This window comes from Pezoporus occidentalis, unplaced genomic scaffold, assembly GCF_034315485.1.
Source record: "Pezoporus occidentalis ecotype Australia unplaced genomic scaffold, CSIRO_AGI_Poc_V1 ctg3, whole genome shotgun sequence".
NCBI classification, from domain to species: Eukaryota; Metazoa; Chordata; class Aves; order Psittaciformes; family Psittacidae; genus Pezoporus; species Pezoporus occidentalis.
This window is the reverse complement of record NW_026914940.1, coordinates 3,425,716-3,450,954: the sequence shown is the minus strand read 5'-3', so window position 1 is coordinate 3,450,954 and position 25,239 is coordinate 3,425,716. Positions and strand designations below refer to the sequence as shown.

General features: G+C 41.5%; 1 protein-coding gene across 3 annotated transcripts in view; it reads right to left on the bottom strand.

Moving 5' to 3' along the window:
• TRAPPC9 (trafficking protein particle complex subunit 9) overlaps positions 1-25,239 on the bottom strand; it is a 499,166-nt gene that overhangs the window by 450,887 nt on the left and 23,040 nt on the right. For all 3 annotated transcript variants that reach the window (XM_062626935.1, XM_062626936.1, XM_062626937.1), the window contains exons 7-9: positions 22,526-22,651; positions 19,466-19,682; positions 16,420-16,563 (exon numbers count right to left, since the gene is read on the bottom strand). In XM_062626935.1, the coding sequence (XP_062482919.1) occupies positions 16,420-16,563; positions 19,466-19,682; positions 22,526-22,651 (487 nt within the window). The remainder of the gene's footprint in view (positions 1-16,419; positions 16,564-19,465; positions 19,683-22,525; positions 22,652-25,239) is intronic.

Genomic DNA, 25,239 nt, shown 5'->3' with positions numbered 1-25,239 from the left:
AGAAAGAATGCTGCCACCTGCAAAACTAATTTGTTTATAGATTTGAGTCACATTTTTATTTCACAGAGGCTCAGCACGCTTTCTGCAAGGACAAGGCTAAAACAAGACATTTTCCTATGCTGATACTTTATGAAATGCCATTTAACACATGCTGCTACCAAGCCAGCAGCTCCATTACTTTTTATTTAGCACCTCATGTCAGCTGAGATGCTAAAGAAATCTACATCAATAGGACGTATCAAGAAGCATTCATGATACAGAAGAGCAAGAGCTGCATGATCTTGTTCGAGAGCCACTTCTAAAAGTAAATCTTTATAGAGTCATAGAACAGGTTAGGTATAAAGGGACCTTAAAGCTCATCCAGTTCCAACATCCTACCATGGGCAGGGACACTCTCCACTAGAGCAGGTTGCTCCAAGCCCCATCCAACCCGGCCTTGAACACTGCCAGGGATGGGGCAGCCACAGTTGCTCTGGATAACCTGTTCCATTGTCTCACCACCCTCACAGTGGAGAGTTTCTTCCTTAGATCTAATCTAAATCTCTCCTCTTTCAGGTTAAAGCCATTATCCCTTGTCCTATCACTACATGCCCCTTGTAGAAAGTCCCCCTCCAGCCTTTCTCCATTCACCACCTCTGCTACCCGACCTCTGTGGTACGAATGTATGTTTCAAGCTTCCCTACTAAGTCAAATTTGAAAAGCCTAATAGCTGCCAGAAACCTGCTACAGACTGCTACCTTCCAACAGCTCCGAATTCTCCTAGCATCTGCCTGCCTGTCATCGCATTTGACACAATCAGAAACCTCCCGGGAGAATCTATTCTACTACCAAGTCTTCCTGACTTCTAATTTAGATGACTATCTATGACTGGAACAGTTATCACCAGTACTTATCCTTCTCCTTGCAAAGGAGAAACAGAAAACAGCTGCTCCTGGAGGTTTTCACCCACCTAGTATCTTCATGGTTGTACATGTCAGCAGTAGAGCAATTACCACTTGATCCCTTAACCTGTGAATTCACAGCTTTAAAAGCCTGCTCTGCAGCTGGGATCACTACTGGATACTCACCTGTAGGTATTACTGAGTGACAAATGATGGGTTATTTTCTCATCAGAAATAACTACGTTCAGCATTTTATTTCCTCCAGTTTCTCTAGAGATTCAATCAAAGATCCAACCAAGTCAAGTCATAGCCAGTGCTGCCACTTGAGCACATACTTCTGTTTGTTCAGTATAACCTAGCACAATTCCCCCATTTCATACCAAATCAGTTTCATTACCTTTTTTTTTTTTGGCTGCTTCTGACAACTTAATATTCCAACAGTATTCTTGATGATTTTTTGCTTAACCACTTTCATGGCAACACAATGAACACTGGTTTTGTCCCAGAGCTTTTCTGGACCTTCTTCTAATGTGAGAATACAAAAATCTGAACGCAGAGTTAGCACACATTTGTGACTGGAAGCTTCTAAATGTGAAAAAGAAGAGATTTTCTGCTGGTTTCACAATAATGTGAAGCAGTATTTCACAATAATGGAGCCATGGAAAAAACACACAAGGAAGGAAGGTTAGTTACAGACTAGTATTTTTAGGCACTTCAGTAACTGTGATTTAACAGTATCACGCAAAGAGGATTTCATGACTTGGCAGGTAACGGCTAAAATCAGATGAATACAATTGCTTGAACTGTACATTTTAGCTCTTTAATATTTGAACAGATTTTAAACACTCAGACTGAGTCTCAGTCATTACCCATTAAAAACTAAGTCAAATATTAAGAATGTGCTTGTTTTCTGGCAAATAACTGGTTGACCTTGCTTTGATCAAGTTACTGTGTGCCTTACAGAACAACCTACAGCAAGGTAGAATGAAGGAAGGGAACATTTTAGGTCTGACCTGCCAATTACTCTGGAAGACAAATGACTGTTTCCTCATGGAACCCATTAAAACACTGAAAATGAAACTCGGGAAACTAAGAGCTCAAAGCCACCTGAATTCCATTTTTCCCCTGGTGATAAGCCCAGAATCAATGTTTTAACAAATAAACCTAGTACCCGGAGTTCTTGGTGCTGGCTGATCTTTTCCTTCCCCCCTGAAAACAGCAAATAACATTCACAAACGAGAAGTCCAAGAACACCTGGAGCAGTCAGTACCCAACTCTCTCCGGAAGAAAGACACCAACATCTCCTTGACAGATTACTAGTAACATGTCACAAGACAGAAAAGTCAAGTCTGACAGCATTAAAAGCAATAGAAACAGTAGCTTCTGCACCCATATATATTTTGCTTTACAAAAGAAAGAAGAAAATGGCTTGGTGCCCCTCAGACAGGGAGAGAAGAAAAACAAGGTCAGTGCTTGTCTGCTGCCAGCAGTATCTTCAGCATCACCCTGCCTTCTTCAGCATCACCCTGACATCAAGATGCAGTATATTCTTTACAGCAAAAACTAATTATCAAAAGGCCACAAAACACGGTAAGACCCTCACAAAAGCTGAAGTAGAAATTGAGTATTCATAGACAGTAGCCACTACAAACTTTTTAGCTTGACTGGATTATAGTACATATGCAACCCTTCATGAGCTTCCAGGCAGTCCCTCAACACCACTTTCAGATAGATACAGATGGACGGAAAGCATCCAAGTTGTACACTCAGCACATTTCCTGCCACAAGCAAGGTAATGTGGAGAGTGAAGTGCCTTAGCAAGACTTGCATGAGCAAGCCACTAATTCGGTATTATGGTGGTTTAATTCAGCAGAAAAGGAACAGGTCTCCTCTAATCTGCAGGCAAGCATCACCTGGTTTTCCATGACATAAGTCTGAGGGGCATTAGATGATGGCATTTTCTACATTTTTAGCAAACAAACAGCATCTCTGATGTTTTCCTGAAAAATACATGGAGCAAGTAAGCGTAACTTCAAACTACTGAGAGACATGATACTTGAACAAGTTGTTTTGAAAGCAACACAAGGAATGCTCAGTTCTCATTCCAATATTGCCTCCTGCAATAAATCTCATCATAGAATCATAGAATCGTTAGGGTTGGAAAGGACCTTAAGGATCATCCAGTTCCAACCCCCCTGCCATGGGCAGGGACACCTTATGCTAAATCATATCACCCAAGGCTTCGTCCAACCTGGGCTTGAACACTGCCAGGGATGGAGCATTCACAACCTCCCTGGGCAACCTATTCCAGTGTCTCACCACCCTAACAGGAAATAATTTCCTCCTTATATCCAACCTAAACTTCCCCTGTTTAAGTTTTAACCCGTTACCCCTTGTCCTGTCACTACAACCTCTAATGAGCAGTCCCTCTCCAGCATCTCTATAGGCCCCCTTCAGATACTGGAAGGCTGCTCTGAGGTCTCCACACAGCCTTCTCTTCTCCAGGCTGAACAGCCACAACTTCCTCAGCCTGGCTCCATACAGGAGGTGCTCCAGCCCCTGATCATCCTCATGGCCCTTCCCTGGACTTGTTCCAACAGTTCCATGTCCTTTTTATGTTGAGGACACCAGAACTGCACACAATACTCCAGGTGAGGTCTCACAAGAGCAGAGTAGAGGGGCAGGATCACCTCCTTGGACCTGCTGGTCACGCTCCTTTTGATGCAGCCCAGGATACGGTTGGCTTTCTGGGCTGCAAGTGCACACTGAAGCCGGCCCATGTTCATTTTCTCATCGACCAACACCCCCAAGTCCTTCTCCGCAAGGCTGCTCTGAATCTCTTCTCTGCCCAACCTGTAGCTGTGCCTGGGACTGCGCCAACCCAGGTGTAGGACCTTGCACTTGGCATGGTTAAATTTCATGAGGTTGGCATCAGCCCACCTCACAAGCGTTTCAAGGTCCCTCTGGATGGCATTCCTTCCCTCCAGCAAATCAACCACACCACACAGCTTGGTGTCATCAGCAAACTTGCTGAGGGCGCACTCAATCCCACTGTCCATGTCAGCAACAAAGATGTTAAACAAGAGCGGTCCCAACACCGATCCCTGAGGGACACCACTCGTTACTGGTCTCCAGCCGGACATTGAACCATTGACCACAACTCTTTGCATGCGGCCATCCAGCCAGTTCTTTATCCACCGAGTGGTCCATCCATCAAATTGATGTCTCTCCAATTTAGAGACAAGGATGTCGTGTGGGACAGTGTTGAACGCTTTACACAAGTCCAGGTAGATGACATCAACTGCTCTACCCCTGTCCATCAGTTCTGTAGCCCCATCATAGAAGGCCACCAAATTGGTCAGGCAGGATTTCCCCTTAGTGAAGCCATGCTGGCTGTCACCAAGCACCTTGTTGATTTTCATGCGCCTCAGCATGCCTTCCAGGAGAATCTGCTCCAAGATTTTGCCAGGCACAGAGGTGACACTGACTGCTCTGTAATTCCCCGGGTCATCCATTTTCCCCTTCTTGAAAATGGGGGTTATATTTCCCTTTTTCCCGTCATCAGGAACTTCACCTGACTGCCATGATTTCTCAAATATGATGGCCAGGCGTTTCGCAACTTCATTTGCCAGCTCCTTCAGGACCCGCGGATGGATTTCATCAGGACCCATGGACTTGTGCACGTTCAGATTTTTAAGATGGTCTCGAACCAGATCGTCTCCTACATTGCGCCCAAAGTCTTCATTCTCACAGTCCCTGCATCTGCCTTCCAAGACTTGGGTGGTTTGGTCAGAGCCTTTGCCAGTGAAGACCGAGGCAAAGAAGTCATTCAGAACCTCAGCCTTCTCCAAATCCTGTGTAGCCAGTTCTCCTGATAGCTTCCTGAGGGGGCCTACATTCTCCCTCGTCTGTTTTTTATTTGCTATGTACCTGTAGAATCCCTTCTGGTTATCCTTAATACCTCTAGCTAAGTTTAATTCTAACTGAGCCTTAGCTTTCCTAACCTGGTCCCTAGCTTCTCGGACAACATCCCTGTACTCTTCCCAGGCCATCTGTCCTTGCTTCCACTTATTATAAGCCTCTTTTTTCAATTGAATTTTCCTCAGGAGCTCCTTATCCATCCAAGGATGTCTCCTGGCCCTCCTGCTGCACTTGCTTCTAGTTAGGATGCAACACTCCTGAGCTTGTAGCAGGTGATCCTTGAATATCAACCAACAGTCTTGGGCCCTTCTGCCCTCTAGGACTGTATCCCATGGAATCTTACTAAGCAGGTTCCTGAAGAGGCCAAAGTCTGCTCTTTTGAAGTCCAGGGCAGTGAGCTTGCTGCACGCTCTTCTCACTGTCCTGAGGATCTCAAATTCGAGCATCTCATGATTGCTGCATCCAAGGCTGCCCTAGAGCATCACATTTCCAACAAGCCCTTCCCTGTTGGTGAGCACAAGGACAAGCACGGCACCTCTCCTTGTCGGCTCCTCTATTACTTGCAGAAGGAAGTTGTCTTCCACACAATTGAGGAACCTCCTGGATTGCTTGTGCCGGGCCGTGCCGTCCTTCCAACAGATGTCAGGGTGGTTGAAGTCACCCATGAGAACAAGGGCCTGCGAGCGTGAGCCTTTTCCTATTTGTCTATGGAGGGCTTCATCCGCAGGTTCTCCTTGATCAGGCGGTCTGTAACAGACCCCACAGTAATGTCTCCCATAGCTATATTCCCTTTAACCCTGACCCACAAACTCTCTGTGGGCTGCTCACCTGTCCCCAGACAGAGTTCCATACTCTCCAGCCTATCCCTAACATAAAGGGCAACTCCCCCTCCCCGCCTGCCAGGCCTGTCTTTCCTAAAGAGCCTGTAACCTTCCATTCCAACACTCCAGTCATAGGAGCCATCCCACCATGTTTCTGTGATGCCTATTATACCATACCCCTGTAGACGTGCACACATCTCTAATTCCTCTTGTCTGTTCCCCATGCTACGGGCATTTGTAGAGAGGCATCTGAGCCGAGCTCCAACTGAAGCCGGCTCATTGGCTGGAGCGGTTGGGATATCTCTACATTGCTCCGAGTATTTATTATAGGTGCTGGACACTGACTGGGTGTTTTGGAATGGAATGATGCCCCCCTTCCCCAACACATCTAGTTTAAAGCCTCCTTGACCAGTCTGGCAAGCCTCCTGCCAAAACTGCTCTTCCTCTTCTTTATGGATAACCAGACCAGCTCCACCAGCCCCCACACGACCTGGCCTACAAGTTTGGGTCCCGTGTTCAAGACACCCAAACTCCTGACTATGACACCACCCTTTTAACCAGTTATTAACCTGGCCAATCCTCCTAACTTATTTTAGGTCCTCCCCTGTACCCTGGAGAATTGATGAAAAGACCACCTGAGCTCCAGAGCCCCTAACCACCTCCCCCAGTGCTCTGTAGTCCTCCTTTATGTTCCCCAGGCTACTACTGTCTATGTCCCTAGCGCCCACATGTATCACCAGGAGTGGGTAATAGTCCGTGGGACTTACTAGAGCAGGCAGCCTCTCTGCCACATCCCTGATCCGTGCCCCCGCTAGGCAGCACACCTCCCTTGAGACGGGGTCTGACCAGCAGACAAGTGCTTCTGTCCCTTTCAGGGTAGAGTCCCCTACTACTACGACCCGCCGCTTTTTCCTGGCAGCACCAGTAGAGATCTTCTTTAGCAGTGCATCAGCCGGCTGTTTCTGGCGCGAGTGCGCTTCCTCGTTAGCCCCCCTGCAGGACAGCAAAGCGGTTCTGCATGGGGACAGGGGATTTAGGGGGAAGCCCCTTGCTTTTGGTTGTCCTTTTCCTTCCTTTTTTTGTTGTTTTTTTTTTGTCACTAATTCCCAGCTTCCCGGGTTAACGGCCTCCTTCTTTCCTTCATGAGGCATAGGTGAAGCTCGAGGCCCCTGCACAGTTTGGGCCGGGAGCAACCATTCCTGCTTCCTCTCAGCTTCCCTGACATCTCGCAGTCTATTAACAGCATCCCGCGGCTCAGCCCCTGCTGCAGGAGGACGTCCACCAGGGAGCACCGAGTGCAGCCTTCCCCATTGTGCACCCTCCCCTCACCAGACCAGTGCAGGCACTCTCTGCACTGCAGCCTCCCCTCTCATCGGCTCTGTCTGGGTGCCTACGCTGCCACCGCCGGGGCAGCCAGAGCAGAGCTCCCGGACCGGGCCCTGCTCACACGCCGAGCGCTCACCATCACACGCCGAGCGCTCACCATCACACGCCGAGCGCTCACCATCACACGCCGAGCGCTCACCATCACACGCCGAGCGCTCACCATCCCGCTCGCCTGCCCACACAAACTGCCCCGACCCGCTCTGCTCTCCGCGTTCCCTGGGCAGGTTTTTAACCAATCAGCGCTGGTGCCGCTGCTCCTGGCTCCGCCCCCTGTGAGTCAGCTGCTCGCTCTCGTCAGCTGAGCTGCCGGCTCCTGGGCAGGTCCTGTCGAGGACTCGAGGCTCCCCCGGTGGCTGTTGTCGCTCTGAGTTGAGGCTCCTGGACGCTGATCTCCCCCCGCTCCGGTGTTGAAGGCGTCCTCTCTCGAGCTACTCCCCTCATCACTTACCTATGTTTTTATACTGCCCCGAATAGCCACATTTCAGACCCCTACCTATAGACATTAGGTAACCAGTTAGACAGGAACCACATGCAAGCTGACAGGACAGCTGGATCTAAAAATGACCAGTGAGTGAGAACTCATGGAATCACAGAATGCTTTGGGTCAGAAAATACCTTAAAGCTCATCCAGTTCCAACGCCCTGCCATGGGCAGGGACACCTTCCACTAGAGCAAGGTGCTCCAAGCCCCTGTGTCCAACCTAGCCTTGAACACTGCCAGGAATGGGGCAGCCACAGCTTCTCTGGGCACCCTGTGCCAGTGCCTCAGCACCCTCACAGGGAAGAATTTCTTCCTTATATCTAATCTCAATCTCCCCTCTGTCAGTTTAAAGCCATTCCCCTTGTCCTGTCACCACACGCCCTTGCCCAAAGCTCCTCTCCAGCTTTCTTGTAGCCCCTTTAGGCATTGGGAGCTGCTCTAAGTTCTCCCTGGAGCCTTCCCTTCTCCAGGCTGAACCAGCCCAGCTCTCTCAGCCTGCCTCCATTGCAGAGGTGCACCAGCCCCCTGATCATCTTCATGACCTCTTCTGGACTTTCTCCAACAGGTCCATGTCCTGTGCCCCCAAACCACAGACTACAGGTGAGTAGAGGGGGAAAATTACCTCCCTGAACCTGCTGGCCACGCTGCTTTTGAGGATACAACTGTACTTCCTTCAGTACCAAAATAGCATCTCCTAAAAATACAGCACAAATTCTTCATGTCTTCCTACTACCAATTAAAGTTTGTCTTTCCCAGAGTAATCTTTTCTCCTGCAACAAAAACTTTGCCACTTGTCTTCATTTCAACACCTGTATCTTTTCCCTCAATTAATCAAATCGGGCTTTTTTAAGAGTCAGAGTTGTCTACATGAAGATAGGAATTTTGAGCTACACCTCAGGAACTTCATTTTGTTTTTCATTAATGATTTTAACCAACTTAACAAGGAACTTTAGTCATAAAGAAAAGCACTATTTCATTGTAATGATGGATATTCTGTTTCACCTATGAATTGGGATATGGTATTGACTGGACTTTTTGTCTGAATCTCATCAAAACACGAGTCTAAACAAAGGTAAATCATGTGCGAAAGACTTTGGGCTTTATAATGCTGGACCAGTTGGACGAGTCTTCATTTTATCTACAGTGATTTATTTTTCTTTCATGTAACATGACTTAAACTTCTGGTCTTCATAATTTGTGCTCTGCAAATGAATTTAAATGTTAGCACTGTTGGTAGTTTAGTGTGCCTCATTTATTTATTCCACTTCAAGAAAAATAAATCCACTGAATTGAGATCTGAACCAGAGCTTCTCAAGGAACCCTGAGATAAGCAGATCATTATTTGAAACACAAACATGTATACATATTGTGGGCTTTTACTTTCTACATAGTCTAAAAGACATGCATTCCAGGAAAATGAAGTACACCTTCTTAATATAAAAGGTTGAGTGAAGTTATTTAATAAGCCAGTTTGTCTCTAGATAACACTGATTCCAGAGAGAGATACAGAAGAATAAAGCAAGCCCAGAGAGTTTTACTCTGTTGCTACTGCCTTGAATTTAAACAGGAAATAAAGGAGGGATTAAAAAAGGCAGGAAAAAGTGCTGCAGATGAACAACTCTCGGGAACAAGAGTACAAAACAGTCCTTTCATAGTACACAACTGAAGAAAACACAGAACTAGACGAAAAGAAGCTCAAATCATAGTACCATGATAAATAAGAGTTAAGTGGCTTCTAAGAGGCTTCCTCCTACTTCATGTACCATCTCCAAGCCTTTTATTATGTCAGAAAGCATTTCCATTCAAGCTTTAATATATTCATTCTTACTCCATATTGTGCCACTGCTATACATCAAACACAGAGGAGGTGACACCTCTCTTCAATTACACTTTATATATATATATACACAAATATATATTTTTTCATAGATATGCACAGAGATAATATATAGCACTATGCTGAAGCTGTGTAAAAGATTTCCAATTAATGGCTAAGAACCTACCATGCTGCTATAAATATTCCCTGGTAATTACATTGAACATTTCAGTCTCCATCCTGAAATCAGTTCATTTTAGCAACGTAAGACCAACCAAACTAGCTCCCTTTTGAAAGATGTATTGGTGAGGCAAAACCAACTTGCAGGTACTTTGTCAACTAAAATACAACACAATGCATCAAAACCAGTTCATTAGTGTCAGTTAAGGAAGCCTCACTTCAGCTCAGAAGTTTACATCAACTTTTAATTTGCATTATATTCTCTCTTCAGTCTGATTAAAACTTCATTCTTTTTAGCCCCTTTTTACCTTTCTAAACATGAATTTATACACTATAAAGGATCATAGGGGAAATGCTGTCCTAAATTAAATGCAATATTTGGGAATAATGTTCCTTATGATTAAACATTATGAAGTACTGACAGGCTATGTCTGTATTTCCAAGTATTGCAGCACAAAAGGAAAGCAACTGTAGAGCAAAGCAGTTGGTGCCCACATTACACACACTTCAGGGGATTACTTACAATGGTCAGCATAAGCAGAGCTTAAAAGAAAAGGTTTCCACACAATCTCTTACTTCCCACTCTCAAGAAGAAACAAAATCCCAACCAAGTCTACTCTGGAAACTCTTCTAAATAACCCTGGTCTCTTTTCTCAACACCATAATCTCCTTCACTTACTGATTCTTTCTCTCTATTCTAATCATTAATTAATGTACCAAAAGGTTTTTTGGTTTCCTGGTTGGGTTTGTTTAATTTAGGAACATTGTATTAACTAAATCACACTTATTTATTCCTTGGGAAGATGCCATGCTTCAAAGATGTTGTAATTCCTTCCCACAGATCACAATTATCCATGTGCTTACTGTTATTTACTGTAATTTCTGACACAAGAGGGAAATTTTTCACGATTAGAACAATCACCCATTGGAATAACATCTCCAGAGAAGAGATTCCACAACACTGGACTCTTTCAAGATTTGGCTGAACAGGGTGCTGGGACATCTAATTTAGGTCATGTTTTGCCTGGACCAAATGATCCTTGAGATGATCCTTCCAACCTGGGATTCTAAGGAGAGAAGTGGTGACAACTAGGGTCAGGTGCAGACACCCAGTCAGTACTGAGATAGCTGTGCATGTGTAAAGGGAACGATAAATCCTGTCAAAAGAGTCACTGGGATGGCCAGGATCATTAGGATGATGGGGATGCCAACAACTACACTGCAGCCATACCAACCTCAGAAGAGCTTCTATCCATTCTGAGCTCTTAAAAGAAATGCAAAGATGCATTTGCCATTTGTCATTTTAAAATGAGAATGAAGAGAATTTAAGAAATTCATTCAGTGCAAATGTTAGCAGTTCGGTTGTTTAATTTCACCATTGTTTTAACATCTTTAAACCTCATCTGGTACCTGGATTTGTTACTAATCATTTTACAGTTCAGAGCACACTGTACCATAAACCATTTCTAATTACACTTTGGAAGGATTCCACAAATTTATTCTCTGAAGAAGGACCAAACCTCAGAATCTTTCTTCCTAAACAGCAAATCTTGATCAAAATTTCCTGATAATCTCAATCTTCCCTGAGCATCTTTTTTTATACCTCGATTATGTTTCAGTTCTGGCAGGCTTCCTACTTCTAATATGTTTGAAGAAGTTATTAGCGTTCATAAGTTCAGCAAGTTATGCCTCAAAATCTTTTCTAGGCTTATGTTCCTCCCCCACCTCATTTAATTTAGCAGGATTGACATTCCCTTCTCCTTTCTATGTTTGGACACAACATTCGCTTTAATAAACTTTTTTCTCCCTTAACTGCTTTTATTTTGCTGTTTAACTACCCTTGCATTTTCATTCTCATTTATTCTGATGGAGAAGGAGAATACGCTTACTGAGAATCTACTGTGACATCTTTAAGCAGTCTCCGTGCTACCAGCAAACATACCCTCTTCTTTTAATTTCCTCCGATTACCTTCTTTACTTTTATGTACCTCCTCTTTTATACTACTGTCAAGGTTTTATTCTAAAATCAGGAATTCATATTTGTTTATTCTACATTTTATTTCTAATACTTGAAATCTTGTTTCCTGGGACCTAAACATGAACAACAGGAAAAATGAAAGGAGAAGTAAGGTGGAAGGAACAGCAAACACAGGACAGGAATGGCAAGCCACCAGCTCAACAAACCCTTTCTATGGCGTTCCAAACAGGGAGAAAAGGAGAAAGTCACAGCAAGACATAGACAAGGGAATAGTATACAGGTAGGTGAATATACAGCATCCCTCAAATCAATAGGTAGCTTTAGATCCTTCCACATTTTACAGCTGCAGCAGTTTATAGGTTATCCTTACCCCTTCCTCCAGTGAAACACTATTTAGTACAGCTCACCAAGTGCCCATGCAGCTTGATTTCATTTTCCAAGGTGTTTGGGTGGAAATTCAAGATAATGTTTGAAGTAAAGATCCTCAGAAACTGAGTCTGGTTTTTACCGCTGCCGATATGTTTGGCAGAAGGGTTACACTTAAAGACATTTCCACATTTGCTTTTGATCTAGCTGTCAATCTTTATGAGCCCAGTTTAATATTCTTCCTTATTTCCCATATTGCTACAGGGGAATTTGAAATTTAAATCTCACCAAGTGAATGCATATCCAATCTGTTCTATAAATAAAAATGCCTGTAAAATACTGCATAGTTTCCTCTTTCAAGCTGTGAGATAGAAAGGCATATTTTAAGAGTTGTCAGACACTGTCTGACATCATCAAATTATGATCGCTCCAGCCATAATTTCTGAAGATAAAGAAGGTTTATGGTTTTTTTCCTTACATGAAGCTCATCACTTCTCTGCACAAGGCACAGACCTCACAGGTGACGTATCAGCCATCACCTGAGCACTGCAACCTTGAAAGGAGGATGGAAAGGTTCTAAAAGAGATCTCAGATTATTGGTGTGCAGTCCCTGGTCTTCCAGCTACCAACAACTCCGAGCTGTCAAGGCATCAGAGTGGTCTGCCCGGCCAACACTGACAAGTCTATCACAACTGATGTACAGGATGAGGGGAACTGAAATAGCATTCAGCAGAAATTTTGGCAGAAATACTTCATCGGGGAGGATGATCTCAGCACAGGCTGAGAATAAGCATCTTCTACATGGTGAGAGGTTGTTTTCATGAGAAAAAAGCTTGCAGCCAAACTTACAAACTTCTACAGTTTGCATGGTGTGGATCAACATGTCAGATGAAGTTCCAGTAATAGCCAGTACTGCAGTAAGGGATGGAATCCTGCCATCATGGAGTTCAGAATCACATCAGTGAAATTCAGGCAACTAGTTTTATGTCTGAAAATTCAATTCTGGACCTTTGAAAGCAACAAAAACCTTTTCCTTAGGTAGAGAGATGTTTTTGTCACCCCACTGACCAAGCATAGCATGGCATGCAGTCACTATCTGAGACAAACTCTGAAAACAACTCTTGACCAAGTAATGAGCTCAGCCACTCTCTAGTGTCTCCTGTGCAACGTCAGTATGGAGATACAACAGAGTAGGCATACTGAAAATCAGAATCCACACAGAAAAATCCTTCCCTATGGAGTCTGATGAACTTTGCTGATACGGTTTGCTTCTGAAGATAAAATACCCAGTTACAACTGAGAAACCCCTAAGTCCTTCATCGCATGCAGGACCTCATCTGCCCTCTGGCTGAAGTGTTGTGTAACAAGTCTTTTACTGAAGATTTCATGTCTTCCAGCAGAATCAGTGAGTGTGGCCAAGATGATGAGCACCCACTGTAGGGAGGGCATGCTTCTATCTTAGAATCATAAGGCTTGGAAAGGACCTTAAGACCATACCAAAGGTATATTTGCTCCGTGTTTCGAATCATAGCTGAGCTACCTCAGAATAGTCTACACAATAAACATCACAGTCCTTTTAAGTCATATGGATTTTATCAATAAAGTCCCACAATAAAATATCAGAATTTTCCGAAGTATCTGACCTTACCCAAACTGAATGCAGTGTGAGCTCTACACAGTGTTATGGTTCAAAAAGCATTATGCAAAAGAGAGAGATTTAATTCCAAGCAACTTTGCAATTGCACATTTTAATTCTTATTTAAAGAAAGAGTGATTCTCAAGGGCTTGTTAACGTTAAAACATAATGGCTGGAGATTAGAGCTTTTATGCAATATTTGGTACCTCTTTTTTGCTAAGCAGAAGACTGCATTTTACATATTTATGCAACTAAATAGCTTAATTTTAAATCGGATTCTTAGCTTCCATGTTGTTAAAATAGCGACTGACATCTCCCATTTCCTTGATGGTATTTTTATTCAGATTTGCCAGGCTGGATGGCTGGAAATTGTAATTCAAGTAAACGTACACAAAAGTTGTATTTTAAACTAATTCTCAAGTATCATTCAATTAAAACATAATAAAGTTCTGTTTTAAAGACAAACCAGTTTTGAGCATGCATTTGTGTTCTGGGAATAGAAGCAAGAGCTTGTAACTAATAGATCTTTCTCATAACTACTACATTTCACCTTCTAAACTCCTGCTTGAAGAAGAAATCAATTTTTTCTCTTTTCTGAAGTCTCATTATCTCAGCATCAACTGAACTAGTAAATAAAGAGAATTAGATTCACAAACCAGAATGAATGCTCTTTTTCCTGTGTCTAGAGGCAGCTAATCCTGAAGACAAACAGGGCTAGAAGATTAAGTTCCAATGCCAAATGTTTTAAGCTGAAAGTTACCAGGTAGAGTTTTCACTTCTATTCGCTCTGGTTTTAATGATGATCTCCAAACTACCTGATCCTTAAATACAAGTGTAGGATTTGACATATATTATCAATTACAGGCTTTAAAATACGCTTATTTGATTCAAGAAAAAACACATTCAGGTGAAAACTTAAGTTTTAAAAGACTGAGTTTTCCTCTCCCTAGGAACTAGTAACTTGGCAAACTTTCTGTGCAGCACAGAAGATTAATGAGATCTTAGCATTCTTGAACACCAATGCTACTGTATTACTTCAGTTTCCTAATTCAACCTTTAATTGGTTAAGAAAACCTGAAGGTTTCAGTCATGTTATTATCAGAGACGAATACTAATTACAACACTTTCTAAACGTTCATATTATAAGGGAAACTGTCCACAAACTTAAAACAGTCAGTAGCATAAACCTTAGCATTCAAATCATCTTGCTTTTGTCCTTTTATCACAAGCCAAGGTTGAAGGAGTTTTGTTGGTTCGTTTTTCCCTAATATTCTGACATCTTAGAAAGAACTATAAATTTTAAGTCATTTTCTATGCTAAACAGACCCTTGCATAACATCACACAATACCAATCTCATAAATACATTTCTGGCACTGTCATCCACACTCCAACTAGTTTGGAACACCACTAACCGTGTCTGAGCAACATGCCATCAATAAAAGGCTTCAAACACAACAGTGAGTTCTATTTTGGATGTCTTCAGGGGAGAAAGATAAAAAGATTCAGCTACTTTCCAAACACGCTTGAGAACATTTAGTTTGATTTTTCAAAGACACTAAATACCCCTGTTACCACAGATTACTCAAGCGTATAATGTCTGAAGACAAGAAACACAAAAAATGCCTCACTTTAGGATTTCAAACTTTTTTAGGATTAGGATCACCAGATGTAAACGAGCACAGCAGAGGAGCTTAAAACCTTGTCTTCAGCAAGCTTTCCATATATCCATCAACTAAGCTTCATTAAAAGCCCTGGTATATCCAAGGACCTTTTGACTGCAAGTAAGATCTACAGATAGAAAGATAATTTATAACAGTTTCAGTTCCTCTCAGCTCCTCTCCTTCCTCCACCACTGATTTGTGCCACTAAACAGAGGGAATTAATCAGCAGCCAAAAGCTCAGAAGCAAACTTCTTTGCTGCAGGAGTCAATTTGGCCATAACTAAGGAGAAAAGGGAAAAGAAACTACGTTTTTCTCCCATCCTCTTTATCATAAAACAAGGGAATACTGAAAAATTTAAACTTTTTACATTGCTTACTGTGAATGAAAAGCAATTTTTAAAACCCCTTTCATCACTAGTTCAACCACTTTATCCTGGGTGGTGAACAAACCTGCTTGACAACTCGTTAGCTTTTATTACATTTCTTAGGAAGAATATTTCACCTTTTGCTTTTCCAGCTGACTCTGTAAATGCTGCATGGTTCTCCCCCACAAAGGGGTCCTCAAACACACCATTACCACTTCTAAAAAAATCATCCAGACACATTTATTCCAATCTAACAAATTCCACTGAAATTTATTGCTGGATTAAAAAATACCTTTTGGAAGAAACCATCAAAATTTAAGCCTATTGCCCATGTTAAACACAGTTTAATTCAATTCCATCACGTACAGATTTTACAAGGTCATTGTCTCAAACACAGAGACAAGGACTGTGCCTACTCAATTAGATGAATTCTGATTCCACACAATCAATGTTTCCTCAGAAAACATATTTCGTCAGAAAACTCATGGTAGATTTAGTCTGAGCTACCATACTCTTCTCTTCTGCATTTACTTTTCAACCTCAGCTCCACTCAATCTCTTCATTAAAAGCACTTATGAAAGCTGGTAGCATTTTTAAATAATACTTCTTTTTTTAACCCATGCATAAATTAAGCCCTGTGATCATAGTCTTAATTCTTACAGAGGAAACAGAGCATTAGGCTTGAGGGAGTCAATCTACAGATGGAAAATATTACAGGAATTTTTATTTTAGATACTACACATCAAGGTCAGAACAGTCATATTTAAAGGAATTGAATACCATCAATAAGCTACCTCCAGCACATACAGAATTCCATCACTTCTGTGCTCTCCATTCCTTCTCAAATTAAGTATGTTTCAAATCAAAGGCAAATTGTTTGACTGTAAGCAGAAGAAAGTACCAACATCTTACTTTTAAAAAACATACCTTGATCAGAAAGAAAATCCAGCATGGTCTGGAGAAGGAAAGACAGATGCCTGACACACAGAGCAGGGTTGCCCATTCTTCTGGAAGCATATACTAGTTCATGAAGCAAACGCATCTGCACTGCAGCCCATCCTCTGTGAGTTCCTATAAAGAAAGCAGCCATTGAATACTTTAAAAAGAAATCATCATAGATGAAAATCATCATAAAGTTATGTTTCCTTTATATATCAAGCAATAATTTAATGGTACTTTTAAGAATCACCCAGTGGAATCAATAATTACAAAATCCAATTTTTGTACTTAAGATTAGGATCTTTGCATTTGCCTGAGTATTTAAATGTGAAAGCAATTTTTGTTGTATATGCTTGTCTATACTAAATATATGCCTGTCTATACTAAATTTATCCTTAGAAACCAGAAAATGAAGTTACATTTTCCATGAAGTAAAAACAAAATGATACACAAAACCTTTAATCTGCCTTATTTTTTAAATTCTCTGAACAAGAAATTCACATGAGATTTACACTCATCAAATCGTTTGCGTTGGAAGGGAACTTAAAGCTCATCCAGTTCCAACCCCTGCCACGGACAGGGACACCTTCCACTAGAGCAGCTTGCTCCAAGCCCCTGTGTCCAGCCTGGCCTTGAACACTGCCCGGGATGGGGCAGCCACAGCTTCTCTGGGCACCCTGTGCCAGTGCCTCACTACACATAGTTTCATACAAAAATTTATTTTTTATCCAAATCAAGTACTTCTTAAGTCTCTTTAAATATCAAGCAAAAGGTATTTTCTCTAAGTTCTCTCCTGGCCATTAAAAGTCAATTAGAAACAATAAAACTGCAGGACATGAAGCACATTTGTTCATTTTCAGTCTTTAAAAACTAAGTTTCAGACTATAAATTATCTCATATTTGCAAAGTATCTACAGTAACAATAAAAAGATAATAATGTAAGTTTTCTTTCAAAACAGTAATACACAGTTCTCTTCATCAAACTTAACATGCTTTTAGTAGTAAGCAAGAGCAGTAATTTCTAAGTAACAGCTATTCCAAGATGTGCAATACTTCATAAACTTCTACAGAGCCTTCTTCCTAGTATCACCCTTCAGCATTCAGCAAACTTTTCAGCCATATTTACTGCAACCAAACTTTTAGAGTTAAGATTCTGCACATAAGTCTTGTTACTTTGCATGTGTGAAATGTCGTTCTTATCAAGTAGTTCTTAGACTTTACAGTGACCTTCCTTTATGTCACTGAAACAGCCATTTTAGGGGTAAAAATCAGATAAAGCACTTCAGTGCAACATGAAAGCAAGTTAAATATGGAAGATAAACACCAATCATGTCGCCACTTATTGCAGAACTTCTACAACCTGTTCTGCCAACACAGTCTCACCCCAGTCTTCTCCTTTCCCCTCATAGGCCACAGCATAACTGGGTTGGAAGGGACCTTAAAGATCATCTAGTTCCAACCCCTGTTTGGGATTGGGGCCCATGTTATTTGCTCCTCTAAGGTGTACAGATGTCCTGTCCCAGAGGGTGTGCTCTACTCTGGACTGGGGAAGCAGGAGGTGGCTCAGGGTGAGCTGTATCCAGGCACAATTCCAGCACATCCCCTCTTCCTAGATCCTTTGTATCTTTTTGTCTAGTCCAGTTGGCATTTTCTGCCTCCTCTCACAAATCATTTCTTTCAGTGACTGCTAAAATCACATCACTTTTAAAAATAACTAACTATCCACACACACAGTGGGCTGTCCACATGCATGTTTTGTCAGTGGAGCTAAGAGAGCTTGGAAAGTATCACCTAGTGGCTAGTCAGATGGGTTTTTCCATGTCCTTCCTTAACTGAATTGACTGGATAGCTCCATTATTTCAATGGCTAAGTGACCTAGCACACACAGAAACAACTGCACTGACAACTGAACTTCCAACATTAAACTGGAATCTCAGAAACAGTCAATGCACTCTCACAAAAGGGAGAAGAATATCCCAGCTGCTGTTCATTCATATTTAAACCAGTTCAGAGGTTTTATGCTGGTGAACTCCACCTCTTTTCCACCAGTACATTCACAGTCCATTGCTTGCTGCTCCTTTCCTGCAGCAGTAACATTTAGTGAATGGTCCACAACAATTCCACTATGTAAAAGAATGCAAGTTTTGGGGCAACAAAGGTTTACTCAAAGGGAGTTCTCAAGCAGCACTGTATATTACAACCAAGAAAACTTTTTGAATTATTACTTTATATACAGCTTTGGATAACATTGATAAGATTGTTGAAATATACCTTATCTAAATGGGGAAGGAAACAGCACTTAAATTGCAGAAAGTGAACACAGCATTTAACAGCTACAGGAATTGGCATGTGTTCTTATGGACTATTTTTTCCATTGGTTTTTAATAGATGCAACAAAATAGTAATTCAAAGGGTATCTAGCCTCTAAAAACTGTTGAAGTGGCTTAACCAAATGCTAGGCTTACAGATAACATCACTCTGATCTAATCTGTGGGAAAATGTGATGTATTTGACCCTACAGATAGGGTCAAATATATATAGATGTATAATTACATTATACATATGTGTGTCTATATATATATATACATTAAAAAAAGTGTAAAAGACTCTTTCTTTCTTTCATTATAAGATCAAACAGCATCAAATACCAGAAGAAATACAATTGTGGATGCAGAAGTTGAAGGAGCTTCATGGAAAAAAAATAGTTGAAAATAAAGTCTGGCCTTTTTTGTACTGTATAGTCAAAAACAAAGACATTTTGAAGAAGAGTAGAAATGAAGCTCTCATAAATAACACAATTATTTGCTGCAAACGGAGGAATACAGCAATATATTCATATAAATCATTAAAACTTTAAGTCTTTGAAAGCAACACTATGAAAAAGTGATGGTACAGTGTTAAAGAACTGCTGTTTGCTGCAGCCAGTTTTGTGTAGGTAAATGACATTAGCTTCATTTGATATCTCTCAAGGAAATCAGTTCCAGAAAGCCGGTTGGGTGAAGTCCTCTGCTAGTACTTTCTCAGAGACACTTACCTTTGCTGAAATCTTTAGGATCCAATGATAAGCTGTAGCCAGGGAGGGTTTCCAAAAGCAGTTTGTAGCAGGCCCTCCAGCCAGGCTCTGGGATGCTGGGGGCTGCACACTGCATTGCTGCTATGCGCTTGAAGAAAGCAGACTTGCGGTGGAAGCCGATCCGCTCGTACAGCTCAGACAAAATGCTGTAGCGCTGGATTTTTTCTTCTTCTGAAAGCTGAAATGTAAAGGGAAAAAGAGAAAAGGACTGGCTTTAAGCAATATTTTAAAGCATATATCTGAATTTAAACAAAAAATAGCAGCAGGGGGGGAAAAATGTAGTAGAGACTTCTCCAACACTAAGAAGGCCAGGGAATTTGCATATAGTCAGTCATGACAGCTTTTACTGACAGGAGAACTTAAGCTTGGTTCAAGTTCAGCAGCTAACAAAAGCAGCAAAGACTGAGCTCTTTACCAACTTTATTTCTCAGTAGTACTAAGGAGTAAATAGAACAGTCACTAACAGCTCCATATTTCATGGAAGATGTTTAACATGATCACAGAATCACAGAGTGGCTTGGGTTAAAGGGACCTCAAAAGCTCATCCAGTTCCAACTCACCTGCCATAGGCAGGGACACCTTCCACTAGAGCAGGGTGCTCCAAGCCCCTGTGTCCAACCTGGCCTTGAACAATGCCACGAATGGGGCAGCCACAGCTTCTCTGGGCACCCTGTGCCAGCGCCTCAACACCCTCACAGGGAAGAATTTCGCCTAAGAGCTCATCTCAGTCTCCTCTCTGGCAGGTTAAAGCCATTCCCCCTCGTCCTGTCCCTACAGCCCTTGTAAAAAGTTCCTCTCCAGCTCTCTTGTAGAATGAAAAAAAAAAAAAAATATCATTTCCAAACTCTACTGATTTACCAAGTTAAATATTTTCATCCCTGTAAGACTGAATCTAATTATTACTCTTGAAATCTCAGGCTATGAAAGTAAGAAAAATACTAACTCAAGTAGTAGATAGATACTACTATCTATCTTACCTGTCTCTGATCTTGTAAGCCACAAAATTTTCATTCCATGATATGCAGACTGCCAACCAGTGAGGAAGAATTTACTGAAAGCCCCATTAGGCTTAAAGTTGAAACAAACTTGGCAAGGAACTACCAACATGTGCTTCTTTAGCTTAACAATATATTGCCACACGTCTCAAGTAACCACTGTTTTCCCCTCTGGTTTGAATGACTGTCTTGCTTTGAAACTAGACGGCCAAGAAGAAACTGCTGCAAAACTCTGGAAGCTACCAACTACTTCAAGCCTACTTTCCACTAACAATATCAAGTTCTGGTGATGAACCGATGCTGACACCTAGCGCACAATACCTGGCATGCACAACCAAAAGCAATATAAGATACTTTAAATGACTCTAACACGTTTTGCAAAGGCGTTTAAAATGACAAACTTCATGCAAAAATAGCACTAAAGGACAGAAACAGCATTTCTGCAACTCATTCTTCAAACCTGAAGATATCAATCAGTGGATTCTGTGCATTTTACTTCAGATACTTAAAACACTCAAAAGCAAAAGATGATGCCACATTGGTTTAATTTTACAGAAATAATTAGGTCTTATAAATGAAGCTTCAAAACATCTTTTAGTCACTTAAATCCTAATATAATTACCAAAAAATAGTCTGTTTTCAAAAGTCACATCTAGACATAAGGATAGGAGAGACCTCAAAGCAGCCTTACTTTTCACAGAAGGCATAATGATCTTATCTAGTAGCTCAGATCTTAGTACTTCAGCAGAGAGACTGCTGAAGAGACATAGGCAGATAAGACTTGTAAATCATTATAGAAAGTTCCAGACAATCTTTGAAGCTGAAGTTCCTGTTTCCCTCAGAACTGAAACCTCAGGATGAGGTCCAGTGCAAAAATACCGCCCATCCATACAAAAGACCAATCCCTATAACAAAAGTTGTAAAAAGGCAATTACACCAAGCTGAAAACTGCCATGAATCAATGCAGCTGGAAAGAACACAAGGCACAAAAGTAAACTACAGAACAACTTCTTTGTAACAGTTTATTAGAATCCCCAAAAGCTGTTATTCAGAAAGAACATGAAGTACCAGATCAACATTACCTACTCCAGCAGGAAGAAAGCTGCTCCAGTCTTCATTCCTCCACCTGATGCACCAACCTCACCACTCAGTTTGGTATCATCATCAGTCCTATCATGCAGATATTCTGAAGGTGTTGAACAGCATGGGGCCCTCTATCAAACCCTCAAGGACCCCACCTGTGACAAGCTACCAGCCCAAGTAAAAACCTTTCATCAGGACCCTCTGAGAGGGGCTGGTTAGCCCACTTCCTATCCATTTGCAGACCACTCATCCACTCTGTATTTTGCCAGTTTGTTCAGGAGAAAGCTATAGAAAACTGTCAAACACTCTGCTGCACTAACTCCCTAAATTCCAACTGAACTACAACAAAATACAGAGAATCACAGAATCAGAGACTGGTCTGTGTTGGAAGGGACCTTAAAGCTCCTCCAGTTCCAGCCCCCTGCCACAGGCAGGGTCACCTTCCACTAGAGCAGGTTGCTGCAAGTGCCATCCAACCTGGCCTTGAACACTGCCAGGGATGGGGCAGCCACAGCTTCTCTGGGCAACCTGTGACAAGATTATTCATTCTCATCATTCCTAAAATCACTTTGTAACAGTGATCATTTCTGATTTGCTCACAGTTTCACTGAACAAGATACCAAAAAAAAAAAAAAAAAAATCCATTGCAGATCTGTCCCAAGCAGCTATTTTTCTGTAGTAAAACATCACAGCAGAACAACTGGATTTTTTTTCTTCACAAGGGAGAAAAACCAATAGTCTTTAATCTGAAACTAAGTCCTCATGTTTTTAGATGAGCTCTGAATACCTTTTAAACCAGACTCGCATATGTGAAAATCCTTAGAAGTCCTAGTGACAACGAAGGTAGCGATACAGAAAATGAAGTTTCCTGAATCTAAGTAACTTTCACACCTCAGCATAATCTCTCAGACAAGAAAAGAATAAATGGATTTTCCACACTGACCTGACGAAGGTTGATATAAACTGCATTCTGAAGAAACTCAGAGGCTTCCATGCTCCTTTTCTGTATTGCAAGGACTCTCACTGCCTTCACGCAGGCTTCCAGTTCAATCACCCCAGCATTCTTGTACTTGAAGAGGGGGAAAATTAAAATTATATTGAAGTATTTCACCTGCTAGATTTGATAAGTATTTCTGCTCAACACATAAATCAGCTGTCACATCTTCCAAACCCAGCTATTCCTTAATGCCAGTGACTATGCTGTTAAATTATCACCATATATCCAACTGAAAATTAAGGTGTCATCTAAAATGTTATTATGCAAAACAATGGCTTTCAGTCATTTCATTCACTTTCCTTATTTTGAGGCACAACTTCAGACTGAGAGTTCAGATGAGGAGAAAATTTGGGAATATCAGGATCATTTTGGGTAATGTCATATATACGTGGGTGTGGGTGAGGTGTCTGCAACTTACCTTCCAGTGTAAGAGGTATGTAAGCAAAAGGGTCAGTTTGACAATAATTCATCATCACCTGAAACTGTTCTATCATGATAAATGAGGAATTAATCTTACCTTTTCTACTTACTATGAAATACTTTATACAGGACAGGACGCTGTAGCCAACAACTTTAATTTTACTGCATCCATTTTCTCTTTAGCTAAAACATTCTCACCGCTGACAAGTGAATTACAAACCATTCTAAGTTTTCTAGTATCTATTTACAAACTATTTTCTGTAAATGACTGTTTCAGTTATCCAGCTTGCTTAAGAAAGGCAGAAGACAAAGTAGATGTGCATTGATCTGTCTGAGCCTGGCAACAAACACAGGCAGTTTTCTAGACAATATGACCAAGTTATTTCCTCAAACAATGCCAATATTGGATATTTCGGTCAGCCCATCTCCTGCTGAAGTTAAACACTGTTTGAGTACTTATCATGTCTGAAATCTAATGGAGGAAATAAAGCTCAGAACAAAACGCAAGAGTTACTTCACCAAAGCACTTATGTATTCCTCTCATAGAATCAGATAGGTTGGAAAAGGCCTTTAAGATCATCAAGCCCAACCTCTACCCCAGGACTGCCAAGACCACCACTAAACAGTGTCACTGAGGGCTTCGTCCTTGAACACTCCCAAGGACTTCTACCACTGCCCTGGGCAGCCTGTTCCAATGCCTGACCACTGTCTCACTGAAGATATTTTCACTAATATCCAATCTAAACCTCCTCTGGTGCAGCTTGAAGCTATTTCCTCTTGTCCTATCACTTGTTACTTGGGAAAAGAGACTGACCCCACCTCACTACAACCTCCTGTCAGGTTGTTATAGAGAGTGATATGGTCCCCCTGAGCCTTCTCCAGCCTAAAGGGGGATGATTACTGCCCTGGTTCTGCTGCCACACTGGTCCTGACAAAAGAGCCAGGATGCTGTTGGCCTTCTTGGCTGCCTGGGCACAAGCTGCTCATGCTCAGCAGCCCCCACTGTCCTTTTTCACGAGCAGCTTTCCACACTCTTCCCCATGCCTCTCATGTATTTACATCAGCAAAAACCAAACCATTGGAGATTGAATCCATTTTAGAAAATGCTACTAAAGTTTCTTAAAGTGGTAACAAAAAATACATAGAAAGTGCTGATTCCTCAGCATTAGAACTAGGAGTTATTCTACCTGTAAGTCTTGAACAGACAAAAGCTAACTACGATTGTCCTGAACAGTTACAGATCAGTCCCAAGACAAAGATCTTTGTTAGCTGCAAGTGAAGCTGTTAAGAAATGCAGTTATTACTTGCTGAGAGCAGAATGTATGTTATTACAGTAAAAATGTAAATATCCTGCCCCAATTTTATATGTCTAAAGCAATCTCATTCTTTCTAGGTGAGCAACTTACCCTTAAGGTAACAAAAACCTGAATGCATACTTGAGAATTACTGTTATATGGATGGACTCAATTATGTGAAACCATCCCCAAAGCTATCACCTTCCATTGCTCCTGATCATAAATTAACTCACACATATAATCTATTCCTTTGGATAGTCTCCCTTCAACACAGACATGGATACACCAGGTCGTATTTACATAGCTTAGTCTAAAAGTACTTTCAATATCACACAGAGAGATACCTGAAATTAAACAGTGATTAAAGCATAAATAACTACACTTCAATACAATTAAACTTATCTTTACTGTTGATTAGGATACTGAGCCACTATTGTCACAGTATAATTTCTTCCTCTTGTTATGAATGCAAACATTAAGCTACCTTATCACCTTTTATATTATGTGCTGAGCATTTGCACAAAGATCCAAAGAAATGCTCCAGTAGAGCTGAGAACTGTTTAGTTTTTCTAAATCCTGTTTTAAAACTGTTTGTCCTTCACATTTCCTCCATGACCCCTTAACTTCTCCACATGCTCTATATCCAAGCCTCCCTGAACAAGCCCCTAAAATCATATCCATCATCAGCAATGTCTTCATAAACTCCTGAATTCCCCAGAGAGCCTTAAAGCAGGGACAGTAAATAAGCATTGTTTACACAATACATAAAAGCATCACTGGAGTTGATGATGTATGTATTAAGGACCATAAACACGTTATCAAACCTCCAAGTATCCAATACTTATGATCAGAGTGCTTTAAAAATACAGAACAATTAATTCAAAACCTCCAAGTACTAGAAGACACAGTAAACAGCAGCACATTGCTGTTGGTTTTGACCTAAGA